Raw genomic sequence first — 15,522 nt, 5'->3', positions numbered from 1 at the left:
GACTTCACAAATGGTACCCACTTTCAGGTCGTGCAGGTATTCTTCAACAGAGTATGTCTGGTGACTTTTGTGTGCTTCTGAGTGAATCAACTATCAAGCATTCTTTTCCCATCATAAAACGTCTTGTAATCAGTCGGGAACGTGGCTTCCTGCCCACATTGAACCATTTCTGTCGTCACACATCAATGTTGCAAGTAGGGGCTCCCGGTTTGAAAAACACGATGAAAACAAAATTCGAAAATTCAATAACTTCGCGAAATGCTTTTATTTTCACACAATACTTCGAGAGCTGGTACAGCCATGTCTTTTGGTCTGTTGAGCTAATTTTGAGGCAAATCAGCGTCTATGAAAAAATCGCCGGAGTATCTTTTTAAGATCTTGTTCCCACTGTATTCTGCGCGACTCCTCCTTGGGCGCACGAAACAGCGACGGCTTACGATCGCTGGTGCTCCCGCTGCCCTTGCTGTCCGGGAAGCCCGACTTGTATCCCGGCGCGAAGCAGTGTTTGTCCGTCTTTTTCCTTGCATTCGTGACCGAGACGGCGACGGAACGGTGAAGACTCCCCACCACTACACTTGAAATAAAATTGCTACGGTGCTACGTTCGGGAGAAGCGTACCGCCTCAGCCTCGCCGCCTTCTTCGCTCATCGTAACATGTGCCACGAATTCTCCTAGGGCCCGGAGCTCCAGCGCCACGTTTTCCCCTCATGGCCATCTAGGTCGACTGTCTTCACGCGGCCCATTGTAAGTTGGCGCCGCTCTTGCCACTACAACCTCTTGAACACAATAGATGGGCTGTCGTTGGGCATGCGCGCTTGAAACTCATGAGAGGCCGAAGGGCTATTGAACGCACCTATGAAGGTCGCTCTTTCTGCGGCAAAAATCACTTCGGCATCTTGTAAGTTACGAGTTGACGAAGAATCTTTCGGAAGAATATCAGAGTGGCGTTATTGTTGTTCTTCTATGAAAAGCTGTGAGGAATTCGTTTTATAACTCGCGTACAAGTTTGGGCATGTTTTTTTTTTTTTTTTCTATTTAAGCACCTTACACACCAATACCGATATTTAAGTTAGTTCACTGAAATTTATTGTATTGACTCGAGGCATAGGGAGTTGGCTCGGCACCTCGTTTATCAAAATATTTTCTCCTGGGCAAAATATGTGTTAGAGACTCGTTTATTAGAGTGGAAACGCGCAAACATGTTTGTTCAAGTAATATTCTTGGCAAAGTCACGACTCGTTGAATCCTGACGGTACATCGATTTCTTTCAGTTTTTCATATTCACGGGCCATCTTCGCCTTTAGTTCCTGTCTCAGGATCTTTCCACTTTCAGACTTTGGAAGACGCTTCATAAAGATTATTCCTCCGTATAGGTGCTTGTACACTGCTGCTTGATCTGTGAACCAGAAAACAATTCAACACAAATATGAATAACTATTTAAAAAAGCTTCCACCAGCTCACAATGCACCAAATAAGGTTAATTTGAAGATTCGAAATTGCTGAGAATCGCGTTTGTCTAGTATTTTGGTCGTTTCCCGAATCCAAGCTTAATACAAACACAAACCAAAACTGCGCCAGACCTGTTTTGAGTGTTTTAGGAAGCAAGCTGACTACATGCATAGACCATTCCAATAATCGCATTCTGCACATTGCCATCTGTGTCTGCTGGGCTGTGGAAGGGGTTCAGAGCATGGACTCTATTCTTCCGCCCTTGTGGAATATTAGACACCCCACATGTTTTCACAACCCAGTGGCTCGGTATTCTTCGACTGTGTGGCAGGGGCTGGTAAGGCCTACACCCACTGACAGTTCTACAAAGGCGGATCGTGACAAAGCCCTATCGCCGCTCCGCACATAATTAGATATCGGCATGAGCCGGCAACAGCACAGAGAACGAATCAGGGAGCGAGGGGCGTGAAAATAGTAAGCAGCGTTCTGTGTTTCTTCACTTGTCAGTAACTGTAACGTGCTTACTTTATTGTACCGTCTCGCGTAAAAGTGAACCGTACTTGATCAGGCGCCGTGGACCTTCACGAGTATAATCAGATGCTAACTTTCTCAGGGTAGCTATAACGATCAGCCTTAGAACCTTGGTAGGGAATCGTGGCACCAAGATTTCAATTCCTGTACGCAAAACATTAAAAACAAAGTATGTCTCACGAACCAAAAGTTATACTCTAAGATTTCGACTAGATATTTATCTATGAACAATAAGGACGGCACTGCTTTTCAACTCATTTGGCCATGAAGGGTGCAGCTCGTAAACAAGAATCATGCTCAAGCGACAGTAATTTTCATTCAATGAGTATTCTCGAATTTTTTTATGAAAACTGGTATCGGGTTGAGGTATTCTTTATGTTTTTCCCCAAGTACGTCTCAATGTGTAATTATGTTTGTCTTAGTGCGTATCGTATTAAGCATGGCTCCTCCATACCATTATTTAGCAATGGTTCCCAGTTTAAAGCTCATTTTCCTAAAAGTGTTGTGCAATCAACCACTAACTAGAAAGTGTATGTGCACGAGACAGAATATGCCTATAAAAATAAAGTAAAGGCAAAGTACAAACATAGCGGGCGCAGCATATACCTGCTATAAGTTCCTTCAATTCCGTCACCAGATTCTCCAGGTTTTTCGCAAAGCAGTCTTTTACAACTACACAAGCTGCTGGAGCCTCGCCATATTTTGAGCTCGGGACTCCCAAAACTACGGCCTCCTCGACGGCCTCGTGGGACATTAAAATTTCTTCCAGCTCGGCAGGAGTGACCACGTTTCCCATGCACTTTATCATCTGTTTCAGTCGGTCTATAATGTGAATCCGTCCTTCCGTGTCATAGTAGCCCAAATCACCTGAAAGTGACATGTTAGAAACCAAGGAAATATTTTTAATGATTTTTGTTATACGATGCAGGAGATAGACACGGATATTTTGAGGCACACGTTGCGGGAAGGCGGGAAAATAATAATCGGTTTCGAATGTTAAACGTTCAGAAGTGTCTGCCCTTTTTTTAACAATTTCCCAAGGTGTGTTTTATAGACGGACACGCATCACGAATGCGAAAACTGAGAAGCATTGTCGTTTCTAAAATTGGTCTTCGCGCTTGCCTGTTCTTCTCATTTGTACAGCTCACGTGTCAAGTAGGCTCGACTACTGGGCACTTATCAAAATTTGAAGGCATTGCAGTGCGTCATGAATTATGACACATAACACGTTTTAAATTATTTATGTCCATTTTCAATATTACATTCGAGTTACAATATGTTAAATGTTCTGTTCCTACTGCAGCTAGTAATATCATTATAGTTCTGCAGCCCATGAAAATCTGTAATTTGCCGAAGAAAGAATTACGAAGCTAGGAGCCTGATCATAAGAAATTGTGCTCTGCTTTTTTTCAACTGTCAAATGAAAATTCAGAGTTTTATTCCTCATTATCTGTGGTGTGTAGGTGTAGGAACGACATGGGGGGCCGTTATTATGACCTGAACAATAATATGAATTACGTGTGGTAATATAATCACTTTTGCGTAAGGCACCATTCAAGAACCTGATTTAGAAATCCTACTGCACTGGTTCAATTTGTTTCTTCTATGCAGGGCTTAATCACTATCGCCAAATTTCAAATAGATATTATTTTTTTTTTATGAAAATGTTTAGCAGACTACACTCTTATGCCCGAGTCTCACTAGAGCGACAAACAGAAACAAATGACCGCGACAAGCCTCAAACCAGATTATTTCTTGATTTGACAGGCTTTGCAGAATAAAGGAGGCTATGCTCAAACACGATGCACGCGAGGGTATCTTTGGCAGGCTTGCAATCACTCGTGCTTACTTCACGAGCACCGAACGACTAAACGCCGGGCAAAGGTACAATCGCGAGCATGCTGCATGTGTTTGAGGCTTGTCCCTGTCGTTTGTTTCTGTTTGTCGCTCTAGCGGGACTCGGTCACAAGGAATCCGGCGAATCTACTCTCCGCAAAGATCTCGGGGAACTCAATCGCTGGAATCCATGCAAGATGCTCGAAGCATGACGAAGCTCGAAATATGCTTACACCTTTAAAAACAGTTTTCCTTGTGTGATGTGTGACCGATGTTGACGTTATACGTGCTTACTTCATTCTCAAAGCCACAGCAAATACTGCTTTTTAACGCGAGAGCGCTAAGGAGCTCGTGTCGCAGAAAAGCCGGTGTCGGTGGCGTGCGCTAAAATCCAGGAATGGTCGATAGGGTCATGACATCAAGTCACATTACCTCGCTCGGGAATTCCAAACAACCAACAGCGCTCATGTAAAACGTGACGTCACGCGTGGAATGAAAGTGATTAAAAATATGAAATGTAGTGCCAATTAATGTTCGCCGCATGTCTCAAAATGGCTTCACTTTATAAAGTCCTTCATTTGGCTTAAAACAAAAAAGTTAAGAGTTTTAGGCGGGATTAGAACCCACGACCCTTCGGTTGCAAGCCATCCAAGCTACTGACTAGTCCATACAAGACACGCTTGCACGGTTTGGGAACGAGCGGGAGTTTATATCTTTCCCTATCGGGTTCAACTCTTAATTAAGGGCGAAACTTAACGTACTGAAAGTTTTTTTTTAGGTGTAAATATATTTTCAGCCTGGTCACTAACAGAGCTCCCAGCGTAGATCGCAGCGATTGGGTGTCCCAAGTGCTCCGTGGAAATGTAGTCGCACCGGAATATTTAGAGCGTTAAAGACGCATCATGTGAAATTGTGTGAATTGTTTCTTGCAGTACCACATATCGAATATTTTCTCTATAAACGCTTTTATAGCGTCAGATAAGTGGGTGAACAACAAACAATAGACATAGACATAGAGCAGTATAGCTTATTATATAGTCACGTGACAGCGTGCAAAACGATGGGCCTGGTGAGTCCCAGCCATCTTGTTGTCCCTCCGCAGCCAATGAGATGATGTTATCAGTCGATTAAGACGCCGAAGAACGAATCACAAAGCGGCAAGTGAGAACATAATGAGTCACACTCTGCGATTCTTAAGATGTCAGTGAGTATATTTCTTTTCAAAAGAAAACAGTAGGAGAAAGGACCGGTGGTACCTGTACGCAACCAGCCATCTTCGCTTAGTGCTTCAGCAGTAGCCTCTGGATGTCCGAGGTAGCCTTTCATGACGTATGGAGTGTGAACCAAAATTTCGCCATTTTGATATGGGTCGAGTAGTTCTCCGCTGGTGAGGTCTATAACCTAAGAAAAGTTCGATTCAAAGTTTAGTTATTTTTTTTTTGTAAGAATTTATTCTAAAAAGGGAGAGCTGGCATTCTTTTCATTTATATTATGGTTCAGTATTCGTGCTTTTCCAAGGGACTCACAGTCATAAGGCGGGTTTGAACTTTGAAGTCCTTCATTTGTGCGCTCAGTTAACAGCATGCAAGTTATCTTTAAAAAAAAAAAAAAGAGTTCTCAGACTCGACGAAGCAGCACGTTCTGGTTATATCGCAATTTATAAAGGTCTATTTTAGCTGTTTTAAGTAACAGAATATTAACACAAAACAAAGTGCCTTAGTGACAAAGTAAATAATTTAGCTGGAGAAAATGGGGTTGCAAAAAAACGTTAGCATGTAGCCAGGCTTCAGTAGCTAGCCAGGACGTCATGGATGGAACATTCCTTGTTTGGGTACCTGTCGGGCAACCTTGGACACTCCTTAACAAGGCTTGACTATCAGACGAATTACAGGGCGCGACCGTAAGGACCAACATAATTGGCCCGCCTTGTAGAATTTGAACTCCAAAAGTATACACATGGAATTGGGCACGCGAACGTAGTTTCGCAAGATGTTTTATGCCTATTTTTAGAGCTGAACTCGAAGGTAGTGAAATGTTAAAAATAAAGCAAAGTCGGAGGCCATGCATTTCTTATGTCCTATACCAGACTGTTGGCTGCACATTGTTTTATGAGCTAGTTTTCGGGTAGCTTGCTGAACGCAATAACGCTAAGAACCATATTAGAGGCTAGCATTGAGCAAATTAAACTCGATAATTAATGTTTTTCGAAATATATGAGTAACGACCACCTGGGAGCAAGCTCGCAAACGAGTGTGCAGACAAGGAACATCCGATAGAGGGAATAGCAAGAGCACGACTACCATTTTAGAGCGCAGCTCTTAGGCGCTCGTTTGCGTGTTTTGCGGTGTTAGCGTCGCAGTCGCAGTCGGCGTAACGGGAGGAGGAGAGGAGGGTACGGAGGAGAAGGAGGGTAGGGTATGGAGGAGCAGGAGGTGAGGGTACGGTACACAGGAGGAGTAGGAGCGGGTATGGGTTAGAAGGAAAGGGTAAGTAGGAGGACAAGGGGAGGGTACGGAGGAGGAGGGGACGGTACGCAGGAGAAGGGTACCAAAGAGGAGGGGAGGCTATGGAGAGGAGCAGGGGAGGTTATGGAGGAGGAGGGGAGGGTACAGAGGAGGCAGGGTACAAAGGAGAATGATGACACGGAAGGGGAGTAGGGGAGGTGACGCAGAAGGAGAAGCGGAGGGTACTCAGGAGGTGGAGGGGATTCGTACGATGACCTCTCCTAGACCTCCTCCTCCTTTATACCCTCCCCTCCTCCTCCCATACCCTCCGCTCCTCATAGGTGCTGAGGAGGAAGAGGAAAAGGTATGGAGAACGAGGAGGGGAGGATACTGAGGAGGAGGACAAGGAAGAGGAGCAGGAGAAGATAGGCAGGAAGAGGAGGTGGAAGGTACGCAGGAGGAGGAGGAGGGGAGGGTATGGAGTGCCTCCCCTCCTGCTCCTCCACACCCTCCCCTCCGTACCCTCGTCTCCTTTTCAAGAGCTGCGCTCTAATTTCGCATTACAGAGATTTGTAAACGTCTTTCATTTTAGAGCGCAGCTCTTATGCCCCCTAATTCGGCTTGAGCGGCGTCGCCGTCGGCGTAACCGGGTGGTGCATTACGGGAAACGTGCCATAATGCACCGAGCCGAAACGCAGTGCATTACGCGCAGTTAAGGGGTGTCCAAACAGGACACTACAAAACTCACGACTCCGGCAAATCGTGAAAATTGAAGCGGACGCTTTTATTTTTAGGGTCTGTCGGAGTCGTGAAAATGTTTGCAGGAGTCGTGAAACTTTTTACGATCACGACTGCTCTCCTCTTCAGATTGACGTCACACGCCACCTGCGTCTGGCTCACCTCGCCAACGCCCTCGCGTACCGCCGCCGCCTTGGCTCGAAGGCCAAGGCTTCGGGTGGATTTGGGACATTCCTGCGTCGATGGGTGCGTTTCGCCCGCCTCGGATCTGCTTTCTTTGTCGAGATTCACTTTCGTCGTGATGGCGTCCGATGCGGTTCCGTATTGTGAACGGAGGCTTTGAGCGATTGACCGACAGCCAACAGAGCGTGTGAGTGGCTCTCCGGACCCACGTGATAAGCAGAGCAAGGCCGCCGTGGAGAAAGCGAGGGGGAGATTTGACGGAGGGAAGTTTCCCCCCGGGAAGAATTGACGAAGGGAAATTTCCCTCCGACGGCCGAAAGCGGATCGCGGCAGAGCGCGGCACGATTTGCCGGAGTCGTGAGTTTTGTAGTGTCCTATTTGGACACCCCTTTACACCGCGCGTAATACACGGCGGTTACGCCGCGTGTGTTTGCACGTTTAGGTGGAAGTGACGGGCCGAAACGTCACCATGACTTCTACCAAAACGTAACGTGACGTTTCGGTACAAACCACGTGCCGAAACGTCACATGACGTTTTTGACACCGCGCCGAAACATCGTGTGACGACGCGCGTTTCGCGCGTGAAATGAGGAGGAGGGGAAGAGGAGAGGCTACGGATGAGAAGGGTCATACCCTCCCCTCAGAACTCTCCTTTTCTCCTCATGAGCTGCGCTCTAAATCACTGTTACAGGAAGTTGTAAACGTCTTTCTTTTCTTTTTCTTTTTGTGCTCTATTTTTAATATTTTGTTACCTAAAACTTCAGTTCCGAAAAAAAAGACATAAACTTCTCGCGAAATTACGTTCGCGTGCCTACTTTCAAGTATGTATGTTTGGAAGTCGAGTAATACAAGGCATTTCAAATGTATTGGTACTATACGAACAGTTAGGAGAGCAAAAACTGTTACAAATTTTTTTTCTTTTTTTTGGAGGGAGGACATGTTGCGCTTGAATAATTTCAAAGGGAATCGAGCAACGGAAACGACAGCGCGTTTGCTCTTTTGCTGTATTGAAAAAAAATGGAAGCACTTTTGCGGGGTGGTGCCATTTTAATTCGTGTTGTAACCTCAAGTAAGGGCAAAAAATAGTCCCATAAACAAATCAAAGATAAAGATGCCACTCTCAAACTGCGAGTTTGAGAGTGAATATTATCTGTAGCCACTGAATATTATATATATTCAGACGCTTATGGTACATATTATGAATATTCACCATTGAATATTATGTGTATCCACAGGGTAAAGTATAATCGCGTTTTTTGTTTTCTTCCTTTATATGCATATTACGCGGGCGATGTTCTAAGACATCGGCTTCCAAAGTGTGGGAAGCAGAAGAAACGGAGCACGATGAGCTAGCTCACGTCTGCGGCGCTCGCGGAGAGATACGCTATACGGGTCTGACATTTTCCGTAAACCTTTGAGGAGACAGTCACGCGCACCTACGGCTTGCTCATAAGCCGAAAGCAAAGAAACAAAATTTTCGTTGGCTGCTACTTCAATCTGTTCTACCGAGGGCGCAGAGAAGAGCACAAGACCAATAGTCAAATGACGGCGCACGCGCGGCGCGATGCCGCACTATTTTTTCTCCTCCACACGCAGCAGCACACCGGCCGCGACTCTGCACGGCCGGACTGGAAGCTCGCGCTCTCTTTCTCTTCTTACGGCCTTTGCGATTGGGGCAATCGCCACCTCCCGCCGCAATTCGCGGGGGGGGCGCTGTCACCTCACCCCTGGGCTACCCTTTGCCGTTTGCACAGAGCGCGTCTGACAGTGTATCTCAGCGCTGTCGCAACTTGCGGCCGAGATTTTTATAGCCTTTGACACCTGATCCTTACGTTTAGACCCTCAGCCACTATCTAATGCGCTTCTGATGAGCCCAAAACGGTGAATATTTGACGCACATCTCCGAGAGATTCAGGATTAAAAGTTATAATTAGAGACAGCGAATGCAATTGCGGGACAACTATACTCGTCTTTACCTCCAGGACTTCTGTTGCAACTCAAGAACAGGAGAAGACGGACACCTTCTACGTGGAGGAACTTTAAATGATGAATAATTCGTACACTCTCGTGAAATGTAAGCAGGTTCAATCTATCTATTGCCGTGGACTGCCTCATCATTTCATAGGCCGCACATGAAGTCGGTCAGCTGCTCTAGACGGGGGTGTAGTAGTCTGCACAATTTTCGCACAGTGCATATTACAGCCTAAAGTGTTTGCTTGAGGGCATGTGCACATATCCTGCCTATTTTTCGTTTCTCTCCGTGACCGTCTTTGCATGGTTAATCAGAAGTATTCTGAGGAACTTGTTGCAAATTATACCAGCCAAGCGCTTTGAGTGACTGTACAGACAAGTAAGTACAGAGGTGCTGTCCCTGTGACAGGGGAACGCAGTTTGCTGACGACACTGCCTGTCGGTAGAGTGACTTAAATCGAAGCGAAGTTCAATAAACCGTTGCCAAAACAACAACCTACGAAGCTTGAACACCAGCGCAAAGGAGTTCGAAGGGACTCTCGGAGTGGAATGAAGTGGGGTGAGGTGATAGCGCCCCTGGCGGCAAGCAAGGGAACTACACTCGGAGAAAAAATGCCATTGACTCCCGGGCGATTGCAAAGGCCGTAAGAAGAGAAAGAGAGCGCGCGCTTCAAGTCCGGCCGTTCCTACAGAAACAACGTCGCTTCTCGCAGTGTAGCCTTGGATCCAATATCCCGCAGTGCAGCCTTGGACCCAATATGGCTCCCCTGGGAGCACCGTTGTGATACTGTGCTTCGCAAGCGGAGCATATATAGTATAGCCATTTGCAAGTACGGCCTCCGCCCGCCGCCATGTTGCTGCTGGTGTGGGTAGATCGTCTGATAGTCAAGCATTGCTAGGCCGAGGGTAGGCATCAGCAATGCTTAACTCGCAGGCGATCTACCCACACCAGCAGCAAGATGGTGGCGCCCAGAAGCTGTATTTGCAAACGTCTATACTCATCTAAAACGAAGTATTTTGAAAGTATTTTCCCGGTCTATGGTCTGTATCCGGCGCATGCGGCGATGTGCCGGATGCGACGACACGCAAGGTGTGGCGATGCGGCGTTTAGACCATGCGCACAAAACGCTGTATCCGGCGTGTATTGCGCAGTCGCGAATTTCGGTGGAAATTTTGTGTTCCTTTTATACTCCGCACCATGCGGCACGGTCAACACGCAGTGCAAGGTTTGTTCCTGCTGTCTAGTTCGTACGTAGAATATTAGCATAGACAACACACCTTGACAAATGGCTGCTTTGTGACAGAAGTTTCATAGCGATGCTCTTACGCGATTGTTTCCGGGTTGAGCGGCGTCAGCATCGCCGTCGCCGTCGGCGTAACCGCGCACGTTGCATCATGGGACGTTTCCCAGCTTAACTTTACGGGGAAATCTTCCCGCTAAGTTTAGCGGAAAAATTGATGTCACGTGACCTCAACACCAATTCAGTTTCCCCGCTAAATTTAGCGGGGAAAATGACGTCACGACTTCGTGTCACGTGACCAATGAACAAATTGAGAGGAGGAGGAAAGGAGGAGGACGGATGAAGGAGGAGGAGGAGAAGAGGGGAGGAGAAGGGAGGGTACGGAGGAGGAGGAGGGGCATACCGTCCCCTCCATACCCTCCCCTCCTCCTCCTCAAGAGCTGCGCTCTGGTTTCGCATTAGAGAAATTTGTAGACGTCTTTCATTTTTTCTGTATCATCATCATTAAAGCGCAACTTACGACTGTTTTCAGCTCCGTCAGTGCTCCTGAATTACAAGGTATAATTTGTTTTTCGATATTGTGCGACTAGTTTTATAAACATCACGGCTCAAAGTTTGGTTTTGAGCGTCTAAGATAAAACCGAAAATAGAGGGGTTGCAACACTGATCTCAGCCGTGCGGCCACGACTTGGCGTCACCATGGTGCTGCGGTACGTGTCTCTCAGTGTTGCTTGGCTGAAAGCTAAACCCCTTGCTACATGCTAAACAACAGCTGGTCGCATTTTTAAAATCAGTTTTAGTTGAGTACGGGGCTTCACTTTTACGTAATATATCGGCTGTGGTCATATTTCGTGCCACAAAAGCAATACCAGTCATTTATTTCGGTTTCGTTTTTGAACGGAGTTGCCCTTCAACACACTATGGGTTTCACTAATTCCGTTAAGTCTTATCACACTGAACCATCTTCAACAAACAAATCCTAATGTTGTCCGCACCTCTAGATAGTTCGGTAAGTAGGAAATCACAACTTTTAAACATATATAATCCGTATATTCTTGAACACAAATTAGATATTTCTTTTAGTGCATGGGCAGGCAAATTAAGTTTGCTTTTACAAAGCTATTAAAGTAATTAAGTTGTCACACCTCGTATGTATTGTCAGGCATACCTTGATTTTACTTCCGGCCACTGGCCAGCCACTGTTGTCAAAGGTGACTTCTCCTAAAGGCGAGGCGCTCAGGAGACAAAAAGTTTCAGTCATGCCGTAATAATTGATCAGGGACTCCACGCCAAAAATCTCGCAAATGCTCCTTGCAAGCGACTTCGTGACCACCGTTCCGGCCAGGATTATTTTTTCTACACGCGATGCAACGTCATTATTCCTTCTGGCTTCGTTGACAATTTCCTGCATCCTGACAGGAATTCCAAGGAAAAGCGAAATCTGCGAAATTACAACAAAGTATTGACGCCTTTTTCTTGTATTGATACTTCGCGCAAAATGTACGCGCTTTATGCGTCCAAAACGGGACACTGCGCTGTAGAAGGTTTGGCCAGTAAAACGGCTATAATGCTAAACATTTACGTATCAAGTGGCGGACAAAAAATATTTTAATTAAAGGGTTATTTGTTTAAACACGTTGAATATGCTGCAAAGCCCTTTATTTTCGTGGCCCCATATTTTTAGCGAGTTGGTCACAGAGGGCATAATCGCGGCCAAAACTTTTCGCGAATTCGAGACGCCTGCATTGAAATTCTTAAGGACCGATATTTTTGCATGTCTTTAAATTTCGCGAACTTTTCAATTCGCGAAATTCCCGAACAGTAAGGGTTCGCGAACAATAAGAGTTTTACAGTAAAAACGATACTGGCACGTAAAAAAAAGGTTAGTATTTTATGTGTTCACGTATTGAAACAAATTCTAAGATAGCTCAGTAACTGTAGCACCTCAAAAACGTCCAAGTCAATAGTATATTGACTATATATTTTCTGTAAAACAAAAAGAAAGGAAGCGACAAAATACATAAGTTAAGTTTTGCCCACTTGCACTCTGATATTTGTGAAAACTGGAACAATATTTAAATTGGTAAAATGAGCTTCCCTCTTCAGGTGGTCACTCTTGTTTAGAGAAATATTCATGTTTGGGAATTTGGTATTGCGCGCTAGTTAACATGTACTCTTTTAAAATTAAAGTGACGTCGATACGCATCGCCCCACAACCAGTCAGACTTCAACATTTAATGAAAAGAGCGCCAAAAAACGAGTCACGAGACAAAAATGATGGATATAAGAAGACACACCCGGCATTTCTTACGCTCTAAGTGATTTTGGAGACACCACAGAAAAAAAAAACAAAAACGGCTGGAAGGTTCAGGCGTGATGGGGAGATAATTTTGATTACATGTTTGAAATGCAAATCAGCCACAACGGGCAAGCTCCGTAAACATTTCACGCGTTCTCGGGACGTCCAAATGTTCTGCGAAATTATCTTGATCAGTAATTTCGAACAAAGTTTCTCACCTGAAAGGTTTTGAGTGCTTTTAAAAAATCTTTGCATGAGATGAAGGGTTCGGCGATTACGATCTTCGCCCCCATGAACATACAAAACAAGCCCAGTGCAAACCCCGACACGTGGGTTAAGGGATTCCAGGCTAGGTAGGCATCATCTTCATTGCAAATTTCAAGAGCCCTGGAATGCCAAAAAAAACAAAACAAACACATATATCTAAGGACGATCAATAAATATATTAAATAAAATACCAAAAATTAATGAAAGAGAATAAGAATCACATAAAAATGCTTAACAAGATGACGATCTAATAATGTTTCACTATTTATTATTTTTCTTTACTTCGTTCTGTCAACGGTTAAATTATGGGCATAAATGGACAGAATAGGTTTGTTTTGTACATTGCTAAACTAAAAAAAAATCACCCCCTTTCTGGCTACACAGCGTGAAGCGATACCTTAATCACAACGTAATCTATTTGCAATCATTCGTGCTTGCATCTAATAGAACTTATTGTGTGTTTGTTTTTCGTCATGTAAAAGAACACAATAGCGGTTGTAGTGGCTTCAAGCTAAAAGAAACTAGTAGACCACACTTTAAAAAGAATCTGGTCGTCAAAACAGCTTAGGGGTTCTTCGGCTTGCCCACGTGTTGCACCCTAAAACGTTATTTTAAGCACTGTCTAATAGGTTCTTCGTGAAAAGCTTTTAAGAGGTAATTTTAAGCTCTCTTTTATGCGACAGGGTTCCTCATCGCTTAGTTGCCTTTCTAGTGCGCGGGGGGGGGGGGGGGGGGGGGGTGCTATGATGCTTCAGGCGAAACCGTTTTTCACGAGCTGAAAGAGGTCTTGGGCAGTCAAAAAACCTTTCAAACACTACTCTTTTTTTTTTTTAGAGTGCATTTTATTAGAAGCGCATGAAATGCACTTTCCTTTTCCGCTAGACAGGATAAATTCCGCACTGAATTTGTCTTAATTTGGTATCTTTCTGGTCACAGGGCGAACGGGGTGATGTGAACGCCAATAATGTAATGTGTGTTTACTTAGAAAAAGGAACATAAACTACCTCTGGCATCACAGAACATTAACCTTTTTTTCATTGTTGTTAAACAGTGAAGCTTACTCCACTTCTATCAGCGCACCTGAATGCGTGAAAAGAGGCACAATAGCCCCGGTGCGATATTTCCACGCCTTTCGGGAGACCCGTCGATCCAGAGGTGTACAGTACCACCACAACCTCTTTCTCGCTGTCAGTGGGAACGTGAGGTTTGAATGTTTCGTCCGAAAGTTCTTGAAACTGGGTCACGTTGACGAAACCTGGTTCGCTTCCTACAGCGAACATTGACTGCGACATAGAAAAAAAGAAACAAACATGAACGGCGTTCGGAGGAACACGATATTTAGCACTTGTTCTTTGCTACCGGTACAACAAAAATGCTTCCTATATATTCATAATGCTGTAAGGTTTAACGAAAAAAACATCGCATTACCCAGATTGTTAACCTATACCTACACTCTAAAAATAAGCCCCTGAGTCTGCCTTCCCGCACAACACTCGGAGATCCAATCACCGCAACTTACGGAGGCAGCTCAGCGAATGACGATGCCGAAACATATGCTTAGACCAAAAAACGCAGTCTGAGTTGTGATATTAGAGAGTTTTAGAATAGGGGCCCTAACGTTTGGGTTTCCCTAAGAAATTGGGGGACCTAAACGCAACAGGATTGTTGTCGACGGCTTATAGAATAGGGGTTTCGCAACGCAGCGCAGCGCGCGCTTGTTTCCCGCTGGCAGCGCCAATCCGGCTAACGAGGGTAATAATCAAAAATAACTTATTAATAAACGTAAGACAAATGCGCCTAGCAAGTACTTTTCGTTTAAAAATAAAAGTAAGGTTAATCCCAATTAAGCCGGCTAAAACAAGAAGCAATCTAAAAGCAGTATAAATGTTGTTGGTTGTATTCAGCCAAAACAATCCAATCCGTAGCGCGTTCTAATTTGACACTCGTTCTCAGATGTTTTGGGCGTTCATGTGCGCTTTGACCGCCTGTCGCCGAAGATTTTGGCCTTCAACTATGCCGAAACTGAGACGAACGCGAGGGACAATACTCTGCAAGCAGCTGCTCTATTTAAATCTAAGATGGAGCGAATTTGAAGCCTTGATATACTTGTTTTAAAACTGCAGCTAACGTGCCATGAACGAAATCCACTCGGAGCCACGAAGTAGCAATGCGTTGCCACGTCAGCGGTTACCGGGTCTGGTTAGGCTTAGAAACGGCCCGGATTAGGGACGATCTTTAAAATGGGGCGAGCCCACCGCTCATTCTTTGTGACTTGAGCGAAATAAAGCAAAGCGAAAGCCGGAAGTACCATTCATTGGCAATGAAACAGGCTAATAGTGCAGCGTCCATGACGATTTTGCTCCGAACCGAGCGGAAAGGGCGCCATCATGTTTACCGACGCAACCCGGCCCCAAACAATGGACCTTTTCCGAGAAGCGTTCTGCGCACGCGCGAGCGCCCGATGCTAAGCGGTGGAAATCGGCACGAAAAAATCGAGGAAATTCGGAATGAGGCTGTAAATCGGCGAGTAGAACACGTAATTGCAGCATATATATAATTGTG

The 15,522-nt window shown here is 45.1% G+C and overlaps 1 protein-coding gene across 1 annotated transcript in view; it reads right to left on the bottom strand.

Moving 5' to 3' along the window:
- Window positions 1-1,073: 1,073 nt before the first annotated feature.
- LOC115316207 (4-coumarate--CoA ligase) overlaps window positions 1,074-15,522 on the bottom strand; it is a 76,366-nt gene continuing 61,917 nt past the window's right edge. The window contains exons 6-10 of the mRNA XM_040213897.3: window positions 14,041-14,243; window positions 12,912-13,080; window positions 5,074-5,218; window positions 2,588-2,848; window positions 1,074-1,396 (exon numbers count right to left, since the gene is read on the bottom strand). Coding sequence (XP_040069831.3) covers window positions 1,230-1,396; window positions 2,588-2,848; window positions 5,074-5,218; window positions 12,912-13,080; window positions 14,041-14,243 — 945 coding nt within the window. The 3' untranslated portion in view covers window positions 1,074-1,229. The remainder of the gene's footprint in view (window positions 1,397-2,587; window positions 2,849-5,073; window positions 5,219-12,911; window positions 13,081-14,040; window positions 14,244-15,522) is intronic.

The sequence above is a fragment of the Ixodes scapularis genome, unplaced genomic scaffold (genome assembly GCF_016920785.2).
Source record: "Ixodes scapularis isolate PalLabHiFi unplaced genomic scaffold, ASM1692078v2 PGA_scaffold5__190_contigs__length_132052651, whole genome shotgun sequence".
Classification (NCBI taxonomy): domain Eukaryota; kingdom Metazoa; phylum Arthropoda; class Arachnida; order Ixodida; family Ixodidae; genus Ixodes; species Ixodes scapularis.
Note: the sequence above shows the minus strand (reverse complement) of the source record. Positions and strands in the feature narration are given on the sequence as shown.